The sequence below is a fragment of the Mesoplodon mirus genome (assembly GCF_964341445.2).
Source record: "Mesoplodon mirus genome assembly, chromosome: 7".
NCBI lineage: Eukaryota > Metazoa > Chordata > Mammalia > Artiodactyla > Ziphiidae > Mesoplodon > Mesoplodon mirus.
This window is the reverse complement of record NC_138983.1, coordinates 96,969,527-96,986,992: the sequence shown is the minus strand read 5'-3', so window position 1 is coordinate 96,986,992 and position 17,466 is coordinate 96,969,527. Positions and strand designations below refer to the sequence as shown.

General features: G+C 42.0%; 2 protein-coding genes and 1 pseudogene across 3 annotated transcripts in view; 2 read left to right on the top strand and 1 right to left on the bottom strand.

Moving 5' to 3' along the window:
- Nucleotides 1-17,466, top strand: part of LOC309808894 (centrosomal protein of 78 kDa-like) — a 981,446-nt pseudogene that overhangs the window by 485,744 nt on the left and 478,236 nt on the right. The window lies entirely within an intron of this gene.
- LOC309807680 (interferon regulatory factor 6-like) overlaps nt 1-17,466 on the top strand; it is a 445,413-nt gene that overhangs the window by 342,837 nt on the left and 85,110 nt on the right. The gene's annotated exons all lie outside the window — the stretch shown is intronic.
- LOC309808077 (spermatogenesis-associated protein 31A6-like) lies at nt 12,030-14,181 on the bottom strand (the record flags this gene model as incomplete). Its single annotated transcript, XM_082628084.1, has 2 exons — nt 12,030-13,029; nt 13,156-14,181. 2 exons carry the CDS (start codon nt 14,179-14,181, stop codon nt 12,064-12,066), a joined length of 1,992 nt encoding a protein of 663 aa, XP_082484210.1. The 3' UTR covers nt 12,030-12,063.

The following is a 17,466-nucleotide window of genomic DNA, read 5'->3' as shown; positions in this document are numbered from 1 at the left end:
GTGTCACAGAGATAAATTTTCTTGTCAATTCCATTAGAATGAATCAAATTTTTAGTAATGGATATTTGTCTTTTATTACTTAGACAATGGTTTTACTCAGATGCTTTTACAAAAGCTTCCTGGAAATGTGTTTCATGTTCAGAGAAATTCATGGAAAAGGATCTAACAAGTATTCTAGAACACAAGTTTCTGATGAATTTCAAATCATTACACTGAACTGAGTAAGAATTTACAAAACCCTAATGGAGAAATTGATGGTTTCATAAAACTTCTAACAAAAGATCAAACAAAACAAGAATTAATTACATGGGACTAAGTAAACTGAAGAAGATGGTTATGATATTTTATGATTTTAAAAATAAATTTATTTATTTTATTTATTTTTGGCTGCATTGGGTCTTTGTTGCTGTGTGTGGGCTTTCTCTAGTTGCAGCGAATGGCAGCTACTCTTTGTTGTGGTGCGTGGGCTTCTCATTGCAGTGGCTTCTCTTGTTGTAGAGCATGGGCTCTAGGTGCATGGGCTTCAGTAGTTGTGGCTCGTGGGCTTTAGTAGTTGTGGCTCAATGGCTCTAGAACGCAGGCTCAGTAGTTGTGGCACGTGGGCTTAGTTGCTCTGCGGCATGTGGGATCTTCCTGGACCAGGGCTTGAACCCATGTCCCCTGCACTGGCAGGCAGATTCTTAAACACTGTGCCACCAGGAAAGCCCCATTTTATGATTTTTTTTTCGTGGTATGCGGGCCTCTCACTGTTGTGGCCTCTCCCGTTGCGGAGCACAGGCTCCGGACGCGCAGGCTCAGCGGCCATGGCTCACAGGCTCATATCAATCAGTGTGATACACCACATCGATGAATTCAGTAGAGTCACAGAATACAAAATTAATACACAGAAATCTCTTTCGTTCCTATACACTAAAAACAAAAGATCAGAAAGAAAAATTATGGAAGGAATCCCATTTACCATCACATCAAAAAGAAAAAATACCTATGAATAAATCTACCTAAGGAGACAAAAGACCTGTACTCTGAAAACTCTAAGATGCTGATGAAAGAAATTGAAAGTGACACAAACAGATGGAGAGATAGACCATGTGCTTGGATTGGAAGAATCAATACTGTCAAAATGACTATACTACTTAAGGCAATCTACAGATTCAATGCAATCCCTATTAAATTACCAGTGGAATTTTTTTTTTAAGATTTTTTTCATGTGGACCATTTTTAAAGTCTTTATTGAATTTGTTACAATATTGCTTCTGTTTTATGTTTTTGTTTTTGTTTTTTTTGTTTTTGTTTTTTTTGGTTGCATTGCATGTGGGATCCCAACTCCCTGACCAGAGATCGAACCTGCATCCTCCTCATTGGAAGGTGAAGTCCCAGCCACCGGACCACCAGGGAAGCCCCCACCAATGGCATTTTTCACAGAACTGGAACAGAAAAATTTAAAATTTGTATAGAAACACAAACCCCCAAATAGCCAAAGCATACTATGAAAGCAAAAATGGAGTTGGAGGAATCAGGCTCACTGTCTTCAGACTATATTACAAAGCTACAGTAATCAGTATGGTACTTGCACAAAAACAGAAATATAGATCAATGGAACAGAATAGAAAGCCCAGAAATAAACCCACACAACTATGGTCAATTAATCTATGACAAAGGAGGCAGGACTGTACAATGGAGAAAAGACAGTCTCTCCAATAAGTGGTACTGGGAAAACTGGACAGCTACATGTAAAAAAATGAAATTAGAACAATTTTCTAACACCACAGACAAAAATAAACTCAAAATACATTAAAGACCTAAATGTAAGACTGGATATTATAAAACTCTTAGAGGAAAATCCAGGCAGAACACTCTTTCACAGCAGCAATATCTTTTTGGATCCACCTCCTAGAGGAAAGAAAACAAAAACTAAAATAAACAAATGGGACCTAATAAAACTTAAAAGCTTTTGCACAGCAAAGAAAACCATAAACAAAACAAAAAGACAACCTACAGAATGGGAGAAAATATTTGCAAATGATGAGACTGACAATGGAATAATCTCCAAAGTATACAAATAGCTCATGCAGCTCAATATCAAAAAAGCAAACAACCCAATCAAAAAATGGACAGAAGATCTAAACAGACATTTCTCCAAAGAAGACATACTGATGGGCAAAAAGCACATGAAAATCTGCTCAACCTCGCTAATTATTAGAGAAATGCAAATCAAAACTACAATGAGGTATCACCTCACACCGGTCAGAGTAACCATCATCAAAACGTCTACAAACTGTAGACTACAAAAATGTTGGAGAGGGTGTGGAGAAAAGGAGTCCTCCTACACTGTTGGTGGGAATGTAAATTGGTTCAACCACTATGGAGAATATTATGGGATTCCTTAAAAAACTAAAAATAGAACTACCATATGATCCAGCAGTCCTACTCTTAGGCATGTATCTGGAGAAAATTATACTTCCAAAAGATACATGCACCCCAGTGTTCAGTGCAGCACTATTCACAATAACCAGGATATGAAAGCAATTTAAATGTCCATTGACAGATGAATGGATAAAGAAGATGTGGTACATATATACAATGGAATATTACTCAGCCATAAAAATGAATGAAATAATGCCATTTGCAGTAACATGAATTGACATAGAGATTATCATACTAAGTGAAGTCATTCAGAGAAAGACAAATATCATATGATATCACTTATCTGTGGAATCTGAAAAAATGATACAAATGAACTTAATTACAAAAGAGAAACAGACTCACAGACTTAAAAAACAAACTTATGGTTACTAAAGGGAAAAGGTATGGGGAGGGATAAATTAGGAGTTTGGATTCACATATACACACTACTATATATAAAATAGATAATCAACAAGACCCTACTGTATAGCAAAGGGAACTCTACTCAATATTCTGTAATAACCTATATGGCAAAAGAATCTGAAAAAGAATGGATATATGTATATGTATAACTGAATCATTTTGCTGTACACCTGAAACTAATTCAACATTGTAAATCAACTATACTTCAATATAAAATTAAAATTAAATTTAAAAAAAGAGATTAAAAAAAGAAGTGTCTTCCAATGCAAGGATCAGATCAAAGAACATGAATGGAATATTCCTACTGGGACGATTAGGAGGATAACACATCCTTGGTAGGTGCAGAGCCTGTTCACTTACCCTCTGACTTTCCTTGTTCCCTTTCTCTACTACATCCAATTAAGCAGATAAAAACTTTGAGAAAGCTGCCTCTTCCTTCACCAGTGCCAAGCAGGACAAACTCAAAGAGCCATTTGTCTGTCTGTCTTCCTCTGATGTTGCTTCTTCATGTCTGAGCTATTGGGAGGAGAGAGAGGCAATAAACTCTCTTAATAAAAGCAAAAAATAAAAATAAAAAATAAGCCTATATGGTCAGTCACAATCCTTGCTATACTTATATAAATAAGACCAAGTTTTTTGAATCTAGACTTATTTTGCAAACAAATTTGTCTTAATTTGGCTATCTTTGATAGAAATGAGGGTGATTTTAGAGAGAAAAATTATCTTTCGATAGAAACCAAAATACATATTGTGGATATTAGATTCTAGTGCTATTAATTTTCCTTGAAGTTTTGTTAATTACCTGAAAACTGGACTATATCCTGAATTTTTCTAGTTTCCTCCACTACCTGACTACAACTCTCCAAACTAGTGTTTCCAAATTTTCTCCCACCCTTTTGACTTGGAATAATTGAAACTAAAACTGCCTTTTTTTCTGAAGTCCTGCATACTGAAGGTAGATATCTTAATATAAACTTCAGAGAAATCTCCACAGCAGCTCATGTTTAGACAGTCTTCTTCGTTCCTGTTGCTATATGGACCACTCAGAAAGTTTACCTGAACATCTGATGGACATTCAAACTACAAAAGATGCTTTAACCCCGACATTTAGAGATCTTCTCAACTGTCTACCCTCAGAACTCAAAAACTGATATGAAATTTGCCTCAATTATTAACCTTTTTTTTTTTTTGTCTCCATAGCAATGCCTCTTATTAAATACCTGATTGCTTGTACCGTAAGCTTAACTTCTACTTGGAAATACTGCTTTGGAAGAGAAAATTAAGGTAAAATGATCATATGGATGGACTCTAATCCAATATGACTTGTATCTTTATAAGGGGGGAATATTAGAACACAGACATGCACAGACTGAGGGGCAACCATGTGAGGACACAGCGAGAAGGTAGCCATCAAAGGAGAGAGACCTCAAAGAAACTAAACTTGATACTTTGATCTTGGACTTCTAGCCTCTAGATCTATGAGAAAATATATTTTTGTTGTTTAAGCCACCTAGTAGCCAGTGTGGTCTTTTGTTATGGCAGCCCTAGCAAACAAATACAATCACTATTAGGGAAAAAAAATCATGTGCTTTGTTATTCCAGTAGAATGATTTTAACACTGATTACTTCTTACCTTGAGATTATAAAAGACAGTGATAAACATTACTGTAGAGTATATATGAGTTGTGTCCTATGAAACAAAGGTAGTTAACAAACACCTCTCAGCTGTAGATGATGCCATGTGTTCATCTGATCAGCAAGAGGACATGAGTGGAAGGGAGAACCTTTTCTGCTTCAGACAAGCAACTTCCTGGGTTACCCTGAGTATGACAAAGAGGGCCATTGCTTGGGGACCAGGTCTCCAAGCAGTCACAACAGGCCTCAGGAACCCACAAGAAAATTGTGAAGGAAGAATATTACTAGCCAGGCCCATATGAATCTTTTCCTCCCATCACTGCTCTTTTGTGAAAAATTCTTCCAAATACACATTTTTGTCCCAAAATATCATGTTGGACGCTCGCTACTAGGAGCAAATTTTTCTAGCATCTCTGTTGGATGAATTTTCACACTTGCAAAATCACTCAGAAAAGAGTTCATCCTCCCAACACCTCCCCTGCGCCAGTGTCCCCCTAAACAGCATCTGACCACAATATGAAGGAACTTACCTCCCAGGTAAACAGGTGCTTGAATGTGATTTAATTATCTCTGCATCCTCTCCCTGGTCTCCCTGTGAAATCCAGTCACCTCTTTGCATTAAAGCATTTCTGTGAGAAGCCCTGTAAGGTGCTGGCTATTCTCAATTCTGTCCTGCTGGTTTCTCTGAAGTGCCTAGAAGCTGTCCTCTCCACACACAAACTGTTCTGACAAACTTCATTTGAACGATTTGGATTTTAATTCTCAATTTGCTTCTGTTCCTAAGCCTTAAGGCTTTTTTTTTTTTTTTTTTTAACCAATTCAGAAAAAAGCATCATTAAAAAAAAGACAAGGTTGGGCTTCCCTGGTGGCGCAGTGGTTCAGAGTCCGCCTGCCGATGCAGGGGACACGGGTTCGTGCCCCGGTCCGGGAAGATCCCACATGCCACGGAGCGGCTGGAGCCGTGAGCCATGACCGCTGAGCCTGCGTGTCCGGAGCCTGTGCTCTGCAACGGGAGAGGCCACAACAGTGAGAGGTCTGCGTACCGAAAAAAAAAAAAAAAAAAGACAAGGCTACTCGGAGATCTAACATGCTAAGCTTTAACTTAGTACGTTCTTAGGACTGATGTTTTCCAAGGAACAAACTTTCTTGTTTCCTGTGCAATAATAAAGGTTTGTTATAAAAGTTAAGTACAAAAAGTGAGAAAAAATAAAAATAGTGGTATCTTCACAGTTGAGTTCTTAACATATTTTCTGATATATGTAAAAAGAAAAATTGGCAAAATGAGTACCAACATTTTAAAAAATAATAATTAAGCCTAAATCCCTGGATTTACCAATTTTATAAATAAGAAATAAGAAAGTAACATTTTATAAAATACAATTTTATGAAATATGATTTTATAAAATTTGTTTAGCTAAGTAACAAATGATTTGCCCACAAAACAGATTTAGCAGGTGGAGTCCAGGGGGCATATTCTACAAAATAAATTTATTGACACGGTAAAGGGTTACTAGCATAAACTTGTGGTGGGAATAAAAAGGGCAGTGACCTTCGTCCTGAAGTTTAGGAGTGACCCCTGAATTCAGAGATATCTGAGTTGAAGTGGTCACTGGAAACAAATGGTAGAGACAAATCAGAGAGAGCAGACTGTATCAATTCCAGCTTCTGGACTCAGAGAAGGAAGGAAGAGCTTCAGATTTCACTGCAGAGAATGAGGCTGAGAAACTTTAAAATCAGATGCTTTTTCCCAGATCCCGGGGGCCAGCTAATGCACAAAAATGCTTAAAGCCACATAGGTATGTCACCTTTATTTCCTAGAGAAGATGTTAGCATTTTCTGAATCCTCATCTACCGTGCCTGGCATGCATTATTTTATAGCTTTCTGGAAGTTTCATCAGCACCACTGGTATATCTGTGGTACGATGTGTGTGTGGAGAGTACAGAATGCAGGTCCGGGCTGGGGGCAACGGACTCTTCTAGCTACCACAGTGAGTGGTACCCCTGCAAACCTGAGTAAGGAAGACAACTTGCCTTTGGGTGGGTAGTGTTACAATCTGCATGTCTCGGGGCACAAATGTAAAGACCGACCCTGTTCTGGGAATGATTATGATTCTGACTGACCTCAAAGGGGTAATTATGAAACCCCTGGATCATCAGGATCTGGATGTTCCCTACTTTTTCCATGGTGTGATCATGACCGAAAGTGTGGCTGTAGATATCTGGGAACATTTCCAGAAATGTCCTCCTGTAGGAGTTAATTATAAAGTCAATGTGTATAAAAGAGAAAATAATATTGAAACCTATCAAGGGGAGTAGATCTTAAGGGTTAATATTGTAGATGGACTACTTTGGAAAACATCTTTTTCCCTTGGAGTATTAAGAAGTCATCTCATAATTGCCATCTCTCCACATTTTGTTCTAGAGTGCCTGGTTTATTGATATCAGTGTGAGACCTGTTTTAAATAAAAATCTATTTGTAAAAATCCGGATCTGTAATATGTTCTAAATATCATTATAGTGTCTTTTAACTATAGATTAAAAATCACTTCATTTTCAACAAAATATTTTGATGTAAACATCAAATGTTTTGAAAACAAAGGGGATCTGTTTTTGTTGTTTTCTCTTTTATCTAATTTTTGTATCCATTTTGTCTGGGCATATTAAATGGTAAAAATATTTATAAGATTTGCACTAGGTGAATCTTCTTAAAAAAAAATACTGAAGGCCACAGAGTCTAGGAATATTAATATCTTTTTAATAGATTGATCCCCCTTGATTTCTTATTCTGGAGTAAAGGTACAAGTTTTTCCATGAAAATTAGACACACAAATCATCTGACAGAATGTATGACAGGGCCTCCCTGGTGGCGCAGTGGTTGAGAGTCCGCCTGCCGATGCAGGGGATACGGGTTCGTGCCCCGGTCTGGGAGGATCCCATATGCCGCGGAGCGGCTGGGCCCGTGAGCCATGGCCGCTGGGCCTGCGCGTCCGGAGCCTGTGCTCCGCAACGGGAGAGGCCACAACAGTGAGAGGCCCGCATACAGAAAAAAAAAAACAAAAAAGAATGTATGACAGATGGAAAATGATTGATGGGAATTTTGCTTTAATGCACATTGTTCGTTGTAATTTTGCCCAGCTTAATGAACTGTGAATTAATAATGAGGAGCAACACATTCAATGTATTATAGTAATAAAGTGCTTTTATGGACATTTTTCATGTTTCCAGACTTTCTTGGCCACCCTGAACAATTTTAACTCAAAGGATTAAAAAATAATCGCTTATTTAACTGTGTTAAAATAGTCAACTTTGAAAAGGATATTTTCCTGTATGAACTTTTTCCTAATTGATTCCATTTTGTTCTGATCAGTAAACTTACCTGAGTAAGCTGCACTATTTAAAAAAAAGTGATCTGATAGAGTATTAGATGACATACATGACCATAGTCCATTGTTTTCTGATTCAATGACATAAGAAAGTGAAAAATTAATAATTATACATTTTTTAATTAGGAGAATAGAAAAACTAAATTTCTTGTAGAAATAAGCCCAAAGAGTCCTCGTGTCAGCCCTGCTCCTCTTAAAAGACCGTGACGCTGTAATACCAATGGATAATCTGGGAGAGAACCAGCTGTCATTAAAATAGATTTTACCAAGGCAAGGACAATAGGTTGCTTATTAGCAATGAGAAATCAGTAGTCTTTTAGAAGTGTACCCTTTGGAAAGTGTGAGATATATAATAAATGAAAGCCTTTCATTATTCATTGTTATAAGCCAAATGTAGATTAAATGTACACTACCTTCAATTCAGATATTAAGATATCCTTCCCTCAGTAATTTTATGAGGTAACATGTATAATGTCAAGCATAGGCTAAGTCATATATTTTATAATCTTTCAAAAATTTTTAAAGCAATGTGTTAACCCTATAATGAATATAAAATGGATCCTAACTGCATGTCTTAGAAAATGTGCATTTCATAGAATTATTGAAGAATGAATCCTTAATAGCCCATCTTTTTAAGTATGTTAGCTGAACGTTATGATTGTGTAATATCATTTTAGGGCATTACCACATTTTAAGAAATAAAATAATATTCAGAAGCATAATTTTGCCAGAATGTAAAATTTAAAACCAGAAATTTGACTTGTGAAAAATCCTCACATGATTATTGGCCTGTTAAAAACTAAAGCAAACCCCACAAACCTGATACAAGCTATTATGTGCAAAATAACGTGCTAGTTACACAGCCCTCTGGGAAGTGAATGTGAGTCCGGATGCTTCTTTCTTGGTTTATTTCATTCCTAGAGTACCTTTGTTGCAGGTTTTTCTTATGTTTCCAAAGGAAACAAGTAAGCCATCTCAAGTTTAAGTTCTGTCCTCAATAAAGTAAAAAATGTGCCAGATACCATTTGACTGGATGATAACTAAACTGGACAAATATTTTCTCTCACTGGAGACTGACAGTGTTTTAGCTGTGCTTACAATTTGTGATTCTCCTAAAAAAAGAGTACAAATGAAAACTTATGGTTACCAGGAGATGATAAGGGGGGAAGGATAAATTGGGAGATTGGGATTGACATATACACACTACTATATACAAAATAGGTAATAATAACCTACTGTATAGCACGGGGAACTCTACTCAATACTCTGTAATGGCCTCTGTGGGAAAAGAATCTTTAAAAAAAGTGGACATATGTACATGTATAACTGGCTCCCTTTGCTGTACACCTGAAACTAACACAAATTTGTAACTCAACTATACTCCAATAAAAATCTTTTAAAATAAAAAAATAGAGTACTACATGCATTTCTAAGAAATAAACATTATTTTCTTCATTCTTCTAAAATAAATAAAAATAAAATAATGTAATATGTGATCTTCAAGCCAATGAACACCTAAGAATGAAATTTGAAAATCTACATTTGGAATGTATAATTCTTTTGTTCAGAGGCAGTGACATTCCAAAAGAACAAAACTTCTCCAACATTTCCCCATTTAGAGTAATGCTGACAGTGAGTGTCTGGTGGATCTCAGAGGGGCACAACTGATAATATATTTATCATGCTGCCAGTTTGCTAAGTGGTTTCATATTCACTAAGAAAGACTTGTCAATGGATACTGAAGAATAGATGTGAGGTCTCTGTGTGTTGTCTCTGGGTGAGATCTCTGTGTGAAGTCTCTGTATGAGGTCCCTTTGGAAGGTATCTCTGGGAAATCTGTTAAATCTGTGCTAGGTTTCTGTCTGAGGGTCTGTGAAGCAACATGAGGTCCCTGTGTGAGGTCTCAGTATGTGATCTCTGAGAAAGGTGTTTGCATGAGAAGTCTCTCGAGAGGTGTGTCCGTGAAGTCTTTGTGTATTGTCTCTGGGTCTCTCCATTTCTTTTTTTCTTTTGGTCTCTCAATTTCTTGTCTTACTGTACCTTATGGAAGACGGAGCAGCAAGAGAAGGGCAAAGGGACTTGCTTCTTTCTGTTTTCTTGCTGTTCCATCAGCATCACCTGTCTGTGGCACTCTCCCAGCAGGAGCCAGGGGGGTCCAAGTCCAGCTTCCCCATATTCCCAGAACTCACTTCTGGGTGCCCCTGAGAGGACCCAGCAGCAGCCAGGCTCAGGTCCCAGCCCTGTCAACTCTCTCCTCTGGCTACCGACCCCTCCCACAAGTCCTGGCTTCACTCTCACTGCTCTGCCCATTCTGGAGGCTGCCTTGGGAATCGGGGCCCAGAGGTAGGGCCTGGCTCCAGGGAGAAACCAGGGGTGTGAGCAGTCCTGTGCTCACTCTGCCCCCTCCACCCCAGGTCACAGCATTTCCACGTGTTGAGGGGCCTGACAGGTATGGGGGATGGGGTCCATTTCTGTTGTCATCTGGATCAGGGGCATCAGCTGGAACCGAAATCTCCACAATGAGAAAGACACCACCTAGAGCTGTGTCCACCATGCGCCCTGCACATGGCAGAAAATACCAAATCACTAGAGAAATTCTTCCTCATCTCCCTGCTTTTCCATATGGACAGGGGTCAGGAGACAAGAAAAGCTGTGCCAGAAGCAGATCAGTGGAACACTCCTGGATTGCACCCTGCCCCATCCACTTTGCACAGGTCACCTCCACACCACCACGAATCCTGTCTGATTGCTTCTTCACCTGCCAGGCTCTGGGGTGATCAAGGACTGGGAGACAGGCAAGGCTTACTACACAATCACAAGCCAGTCCCCACCTCTCCCCTGGAGCAGTCCTTGGGCCATGTGTTTATGTGAAGGTCACCAGACTAGGAGTCACATCCCAAGTTCCCTAGTCCTGGCTTTTACACCTATTGTTAAGTTATCCTTTCTAAAAGTCAAGAGGTGATGATGTGTAAGCTTATTAAATATAGTATTAAGAGATTCACCTTCCCTGATTTGCTTTACTTCTATAAGTTTGACCTTCTGTTTTGACCTAAAGGTGGTTTCTCTAGGTCTGTGATCTTAGAGTTGGAATAGAGTAGAGACCCTGGCGTGGGGCCATGGTGAGCTACTGGACCCTTAACTTTTCCTCCCCTTTAGGCCTTTAGATGGTGGTTGTATGTCAGGGGGCTGTACTTTCAGAACTGCAATTTATGGGAATCTGGTACCACTTTGCCTCCTTCCTTGGATCCAATGATTTTTCTACACCTACATCCCACCCTAAATTCACAGTGTTTGACCATCAGATAGTTACTACCCACAGTCACACCCCTATTCCATTCATCCAAAACTCCTTCTCTGGGGTTAACATAGAGTGGAAGGTAGGTGACCCATGAACGCAGCCATTCATTTATATGGGACTGGACTCAACACAGCCCTCAGCAGCCTCCCTGATATTCCCCCCACCTACACACACAGAGCTGGAAATGCCATCCTTGCTGCTGCTCTAAAGTGTAGGAAAAACAGAGGTGGGGGAGGGTGATGCTGTACATTTTATTATGGCTAAGCTAAAAGGGGTTCATAGGGCATACCTCAATCCCAACCTTCATCAGAGAGAGAAGGAACTCTTAAGAGCAGATGTTGTATATTCCCTACCAAGAGATCCAGGGGCAAGATTTCTCCTGTTTCTGAACTCAGAGCCCATACTCTATTCCCCCCAAACTTCCATCCACTTGGCTCTGACACTTCCTGGAGCCTGAATTGGAATGTCCGGCCCTATCGTGTAAACCTATCCACTACAGTTGCATAAAGTTCAAAGTAGCATAGAAGGAGGAGAAAGACTGGTTGAACCAGATCCTTGGGTGTGGGTTTCATAGGTTTTTCCCGTCTCATTGTTAGAGTAATTTTGGTCTGTGTAATGACAGTATCATAAGGTGCAATGAAGGGACACGAGACAAGGAGCAAGCTTGTGATGCTACTGTCCACCTCCCTCCATGCCCCCCCCTTCTAGAAGACAAAGTGCACAGCAGAGACAGCAGCCATTACACTATGCTTTTATTAGGGGAAAAAAAAATATATATCTATATATATATATATATATATACATGTATTGGAGAACATTAAATACCTTGGACGTGCTAAGGAGAAAATCATTTTCTCTACATGGACTGAATGTTGACTTGGAGACATGTCTTCCTACTAAAGGGAAGACTAAAGAAGGATTTTACTGTCGACCAGGCAAGACACCTCCCCAAAGATGACAATGCCTTGGACAGTGTTGATGGCGGGCTGGGGCACCTGGAATCCTTGGCCCATACTGGCAGGTACTAACTGGAAACAAACTCTTCTTGGGGGGCAAGGATGGGAGGCACCTTAGGCCCAGCTGCTCATCGTCGAACCTTACACTTTTCAAACTATGTTGGTGTCTGACTTCCCTTTCCCTGATAGAACAACTCTGGCCCTTGGAGGTGGCTTTATGACTGCAGGCTGTATAACCCATCATTCTCCGTTGCTCTGGGTAGGAGGTAAGCCTATGGCAGCAGAAACACCCACATACTGGGACTTGGAATTCCAGTTTGTGTTCATTTAACTTTGTGGCATGAAGTCCATGGTGAATTGCTCTTTTTTCTTCTGGGATCTGTCCAACAGCTGTCATGAGTGCCTGACCCTCAGCAGTCTCACTCTTCAAGATTGATCTGCTTTTGACTGATCCGGGACTCTGGGCAGTGGCTGATATGGGCTTGAATTTTTGCAGAGCATCTCGACCATTGACTTTTTTATTGGGGAAAATCCACTTTAAAAATAGCCTCATCCTTTTTCTGAAGAGGCTTTCTGGAGGGCTATGTTTCTTCTCTGGCATGAGCTGGAGACATCTGCTCCCAATAGAGTCTGTTATTCCCCTGACCTGGGCAGGGTGGCTCATACTTCCAGCTTGAGAGGTCCCTAATTCTTTAAACCTTTCTTCATGCTCGCCTGGTTTATGCCTCCTACAGTCCTCTCTTTTGTAAGTAGGGGCAATCATCTTGCTCTGGCTCTTCCATGAGTCTTGGAGTTTTGAAGTTTTGGGCTCCTGCTGCCCTAGGTTGCTCCTTTGGGCTTCCATAAGGCCACTTGGCTCCTGGGAAGCTAACCTGTCTCTGGTGGGGACTCTCTGGGGATGGCACTGAGGCACCTGAGAAGCCAAGTTGTCTGCAGCAAGGAACATGTGTTTGGGAAAGTCCTGAATCTGGTTGTCTGACTGTACCTTTACTTTGGAGTTAAACTCACTGGCAACCCCCATGTTAAGGCATGGCTCACCTGGATGTTGGAAAACAGACATTCTAGGTAGTAGGAAACGTTTACTGGCCCCTGGCACCTCTAAACTCCTCATATGTACATTTGTGGTTTGGGATTTTGTCAACACTTTGGTTTCCAAGATAACACTAGACTGTGGTTGAAGAGCAGGAGACTCCTTGGCCTCCACAGCCTCCCTGGCCTCTTCACCTCTCAAAGATTGGGATCCTAAGTTCACCTCCATCACTGTTACCCTATGGCAGGGGTCTCCTGAGGCCTGACCACCACTCTCCTCCGTTGGCTCATTCCTGACCATTGCTGAACTTGGACCTGGCTCTAGGCTGTCCCTCTTGACCCATTCCACAGTCTCACTCTTCCAGGTTCTGCCCACAAGGCTGAGTGTGAGGGACTGAGAAGGTGGCCTGCCCTCCTGTCCAGTCAGAGAAGCCTTTGAGGGCCCATGGTAGTCAGCAGATGGAATCGCTCCCAGGGCACTCTGGATTTCCTTACACACAGTTGAGGGGACAAGGAGAGGCCTCTTCAGGGTAGGAACTGACTCTTCTGTTATCACCTTCTCTCCTGAATGAGCCTGAGGAGGTTTCTCCAGGAACTCAGCACACTTGACTGTTGAGTGGGACCCAGACACACAGGTGGCTGAAGGGGAAGAGGCAAACTGCAGAACGGTGGAGGGTTGGAGCTTTTTCCGCTTCAAGAGATTTATGGGCTTGAGGACCTTGAGGGGGAGGGTCCACCTGTGCTTTACCCAAAACCTTCTAATGTGTGCTTCCAGCACCTCTCGAGTGTCTGGATCAAGGAAGGAAACCCTACAGGAGGTGTTCATGCAGGGTTCCCAACCCTTCAAGCAGTATCTTCCACAGGCTCCAGCAGGCACTGCTTTGCACGTCTCACCAGGAGGGTCTTGACATGAGAGCTGATGAAAGTTGCCCTTGCCAGGAAGCCTCCCCAGGCAGCTGTAGGAGAGCAGATGGGGCCAGGATGGCTGGACAGGACAGGCAGGGGTGGGCACCTGCAGCCCAAGAACCCTCCTCTGCCCCGACACTGACTTCATAATGCTCCTGCTCTCCCTCACCCTAGGGCTTTAGCCACGCCCTCCCATGGCTCCCCCTCCCAGGGCTGGGGTCACATTATAGGCTCTGGGAGGAAGGACGACCCAGGAGAGAAGGGGAAAGATTCTTTACCTTTGCAGAAGTGAAACCAGGTTGTGAGTCCCCTCCAGTTCTTCCAGGCAATCTCTGCAAGCTGGAAATCAGGAGACTGGGTCATGGTGGTGAAGGCAGAGGCCTAAGAGTCTTTCAGGAGGCTGAGTGCAATGGCCCTTTAAGGGAAATCTTTGGAGGATTAGACTCTGGAGCCCAAGTATCAGTGTCCAAGGCCACATGTCCCTGACAGTGATGCTAAGTCTCACTTGAAAAGGGTTTGTCCTTTGCAAAGTGCCTTCACGTTAATTAACCCCTGTAGCCCTTACAACTGCCGTGTAGGGGAGAAAGGTCAGTGGTCATCACACAGAGGAATCTGAGCAAAGTTAAACAACTTGTCCACAGTTGGACTTGGAGGTCCCACTTCCCAACCCAGGCACCAATGGTCCACCACAGTCCACACACCCCATTTCTAGGTCCTCATGGCTTCATTCTAAGCACAAATTTCTGGGAAGTATCTGGGCTCTGATCTCCTTCCAACGAGCCTTCCCAAGGCTCTGTTTCCTGAAGAATAGGCTCTGCCACTGGCATCCTCAGAGACCGTGAAGCTGGGCCCTCAGGATTAGGAGAGATGGAAGCTAACTCTCGGGGGCACGCAGGACTGAATGGCAAAGGCTTACCTTTCAAAGATCCACTTTTCTTCCTACTCCTGCTCCTCCCCTTCAGCTCTACTTGATGCTGAGAGAGAAGAAGAAATGAGGGGCTAACACCCAACTCTCACTGTCATCTATCTAGGCAAGCTGTGTTCATGAACAACATGACTTTCTACATTTAACTAAAACTCTGTGGGGTTTTTTCCCCTTTTACTTATTTTTAAAGTGGATAAAAATATTTTCAGTTTTTCTTCTTTGAAGAGTGCAAAGAAGGATTTTTATTTATTTATTTATTTTTTGCGGTACGCGGGCCTCTCACTGTTGTGGCCTCTCCCGTTGCGGAGCACAGGCTCCGGACGCACAGGCCCAGCGGCCATGGCTCACGGGCCCAGCCGCGCCGCGGCATGTGGGATCCTCCCGGACCGGGGCACGAACCCACGTCCCCTGCATTGGCAGGCGGACTCTCAACCACTGCACCACCAGGGTAGCCCAAGAAGGATTTTTTAAGTTTTAATCACCATAGATTTCTTCTGTCACTGTTCCTCTGATCAAGAAACACACACATTCTCAGACCTAAATGCCCACGTGAGCTTTGTCAGATAGGATTCTGCTTCCCAAGGCCAGACCTCCACTCCAGCCTCTTCTCTCAGGCTCTCAGGGGCTCAGCATTGCCCTTAGATCAGCCCCAACACAGAGGAAGGTCTCCCTTGAGACACCCGCTGTGGGAAGGTGGCTGGTGAACCAGGGCTCAGGGGTCAGCCTTCCTGCAGAGATTGAACTCTTAGTAATCCAGTCCTTAACCATTAGTCACTGCATTGGGGACTTGCCCTGGAGCCCTCTACCATACCTGAACTCCTGGTCTACGATCTTAGGCTAGAAATCCTCATGCCCACTCTAACCCCTCTCTGGCCTGGCTTTTCCCTAGAAGGATGATGTTCTCTACTTTTCTGAGAGTTCCCATCTCAGGAGTCTCTCTAGGTGGTTTAGAAAAGTGGAAATAAGAATAAGAAAAAAAGAGATAATCTCTGCTGGGATTAAGCCAAAGGTTTCTTACCTTCCTGATGTTTCTATGTTTCCTAGGTGGTGCTAAGAATGGATTACTCTGGAAGCAGGGGAGTAACATTAGGAAGAGCCCCAGTCCACACAGGAACCCAAGGATGATATCAATCACCCAGGAAGTTGGGCTGGATCTCAGCCAGATAGCAACCGTGTTTTTCAAAGAAAAGAGATTCTCCATCTTCTGAACTGCATTGCTGCCCTCAGGCAACAGAGCACTGGGAGTTCACTTGATGGCAGAACCCCAGGCCTGCATCACAGAGCTGTGGCCTTGTCACAGAGGGCTCCTGAGTGTGGGGGAGGGGCAATAAGAGAAAGAGGCTGAATCACTGCCCCTCCTTCCCATCCAGACCCACAGACACCTGCACCCTCCTGGGGCTTCCAGATCCCTCCTTCCAACTACTCTCATCCTGTCAGAGAGACCTTAGTCAATTTTCTGTTCATTCCATCTGGAACCTGGTTCCTTCATCCATTAGAGACCTTTACTTGAGGCCCACCAACTTGATAACTCTTGAACATCTTAAGCTGACCCTGGAAGACTGGCTGTTTCACAGACATTTTTACTCAGGATTTCCTTTGTCCTCAGCTCCAACTTTCCCACGTCATGTTTGTGTCTTGTGTACACCCAGGGATAGAACTTGAATTTCTTTTACACTTATTTAGTTTTGTGAATTTTGAATAGTGTATGTTTTGCCTCATTTTCTATCAGAGGGAACTACACACAAAAATTAAAATAATTTATTTTTCAAAATTCATAAGTATGAAAGAATTATAAATAGTTATATAATAGGGAAGAACAAATCTGACTCCACATCAGATCTTTTTTACTTTAATCTTTATGCTTTGTTGCCTGAGCTAACTCTGTCCATCCCTGTGACCCAGGCTGGCTCTGCACTTTTTGTAAAACAATGTTGCCTAGAGCCTGAAATATACAAGATAGCCTATTTCTAAGGCTCTGACTTTTAAGAGCCCATTCCTGGAGATAAAAAGTTGCAGAACAGAAAATAATAATTGTTTTGTTGGAGGTTTACAGGAACACGTGACCTGACCAGGATCTGACCCATCTGGCCAGCTGCTAGAACAAAGGATCCAACACCAAGATATTTGCAACAATTAGCCATGCCCCTCCCTCACCTTGCCTTTAAAAAGGCTTTGCTGAAAGCCTTCAGGGAGTTTGGGGTTTTTCCTGGGCATGAGCCACGTGTCTTCTTGCATGGCACTGTGTAAACCTTTCTCTGCTCCAAACTCTGATGTTTCAGTATTTAGCCTCACTGTGCATCAGGCACACAGACTTGCATCTGGTAACAGTTAAACCTTCAAATGATATTTTTGTAAGTTTGTAGTGTTTATAACTCTGGAGTTAGTAAATCTTTAAACTGCACAAAAACTTTTGGGACACACTGCAAACACGCACACACACACGTACTCATTTTCCTTAACCAATCTAGTACTTTCAAATCCAATAATCCATAATTTTCTACTTAAAAA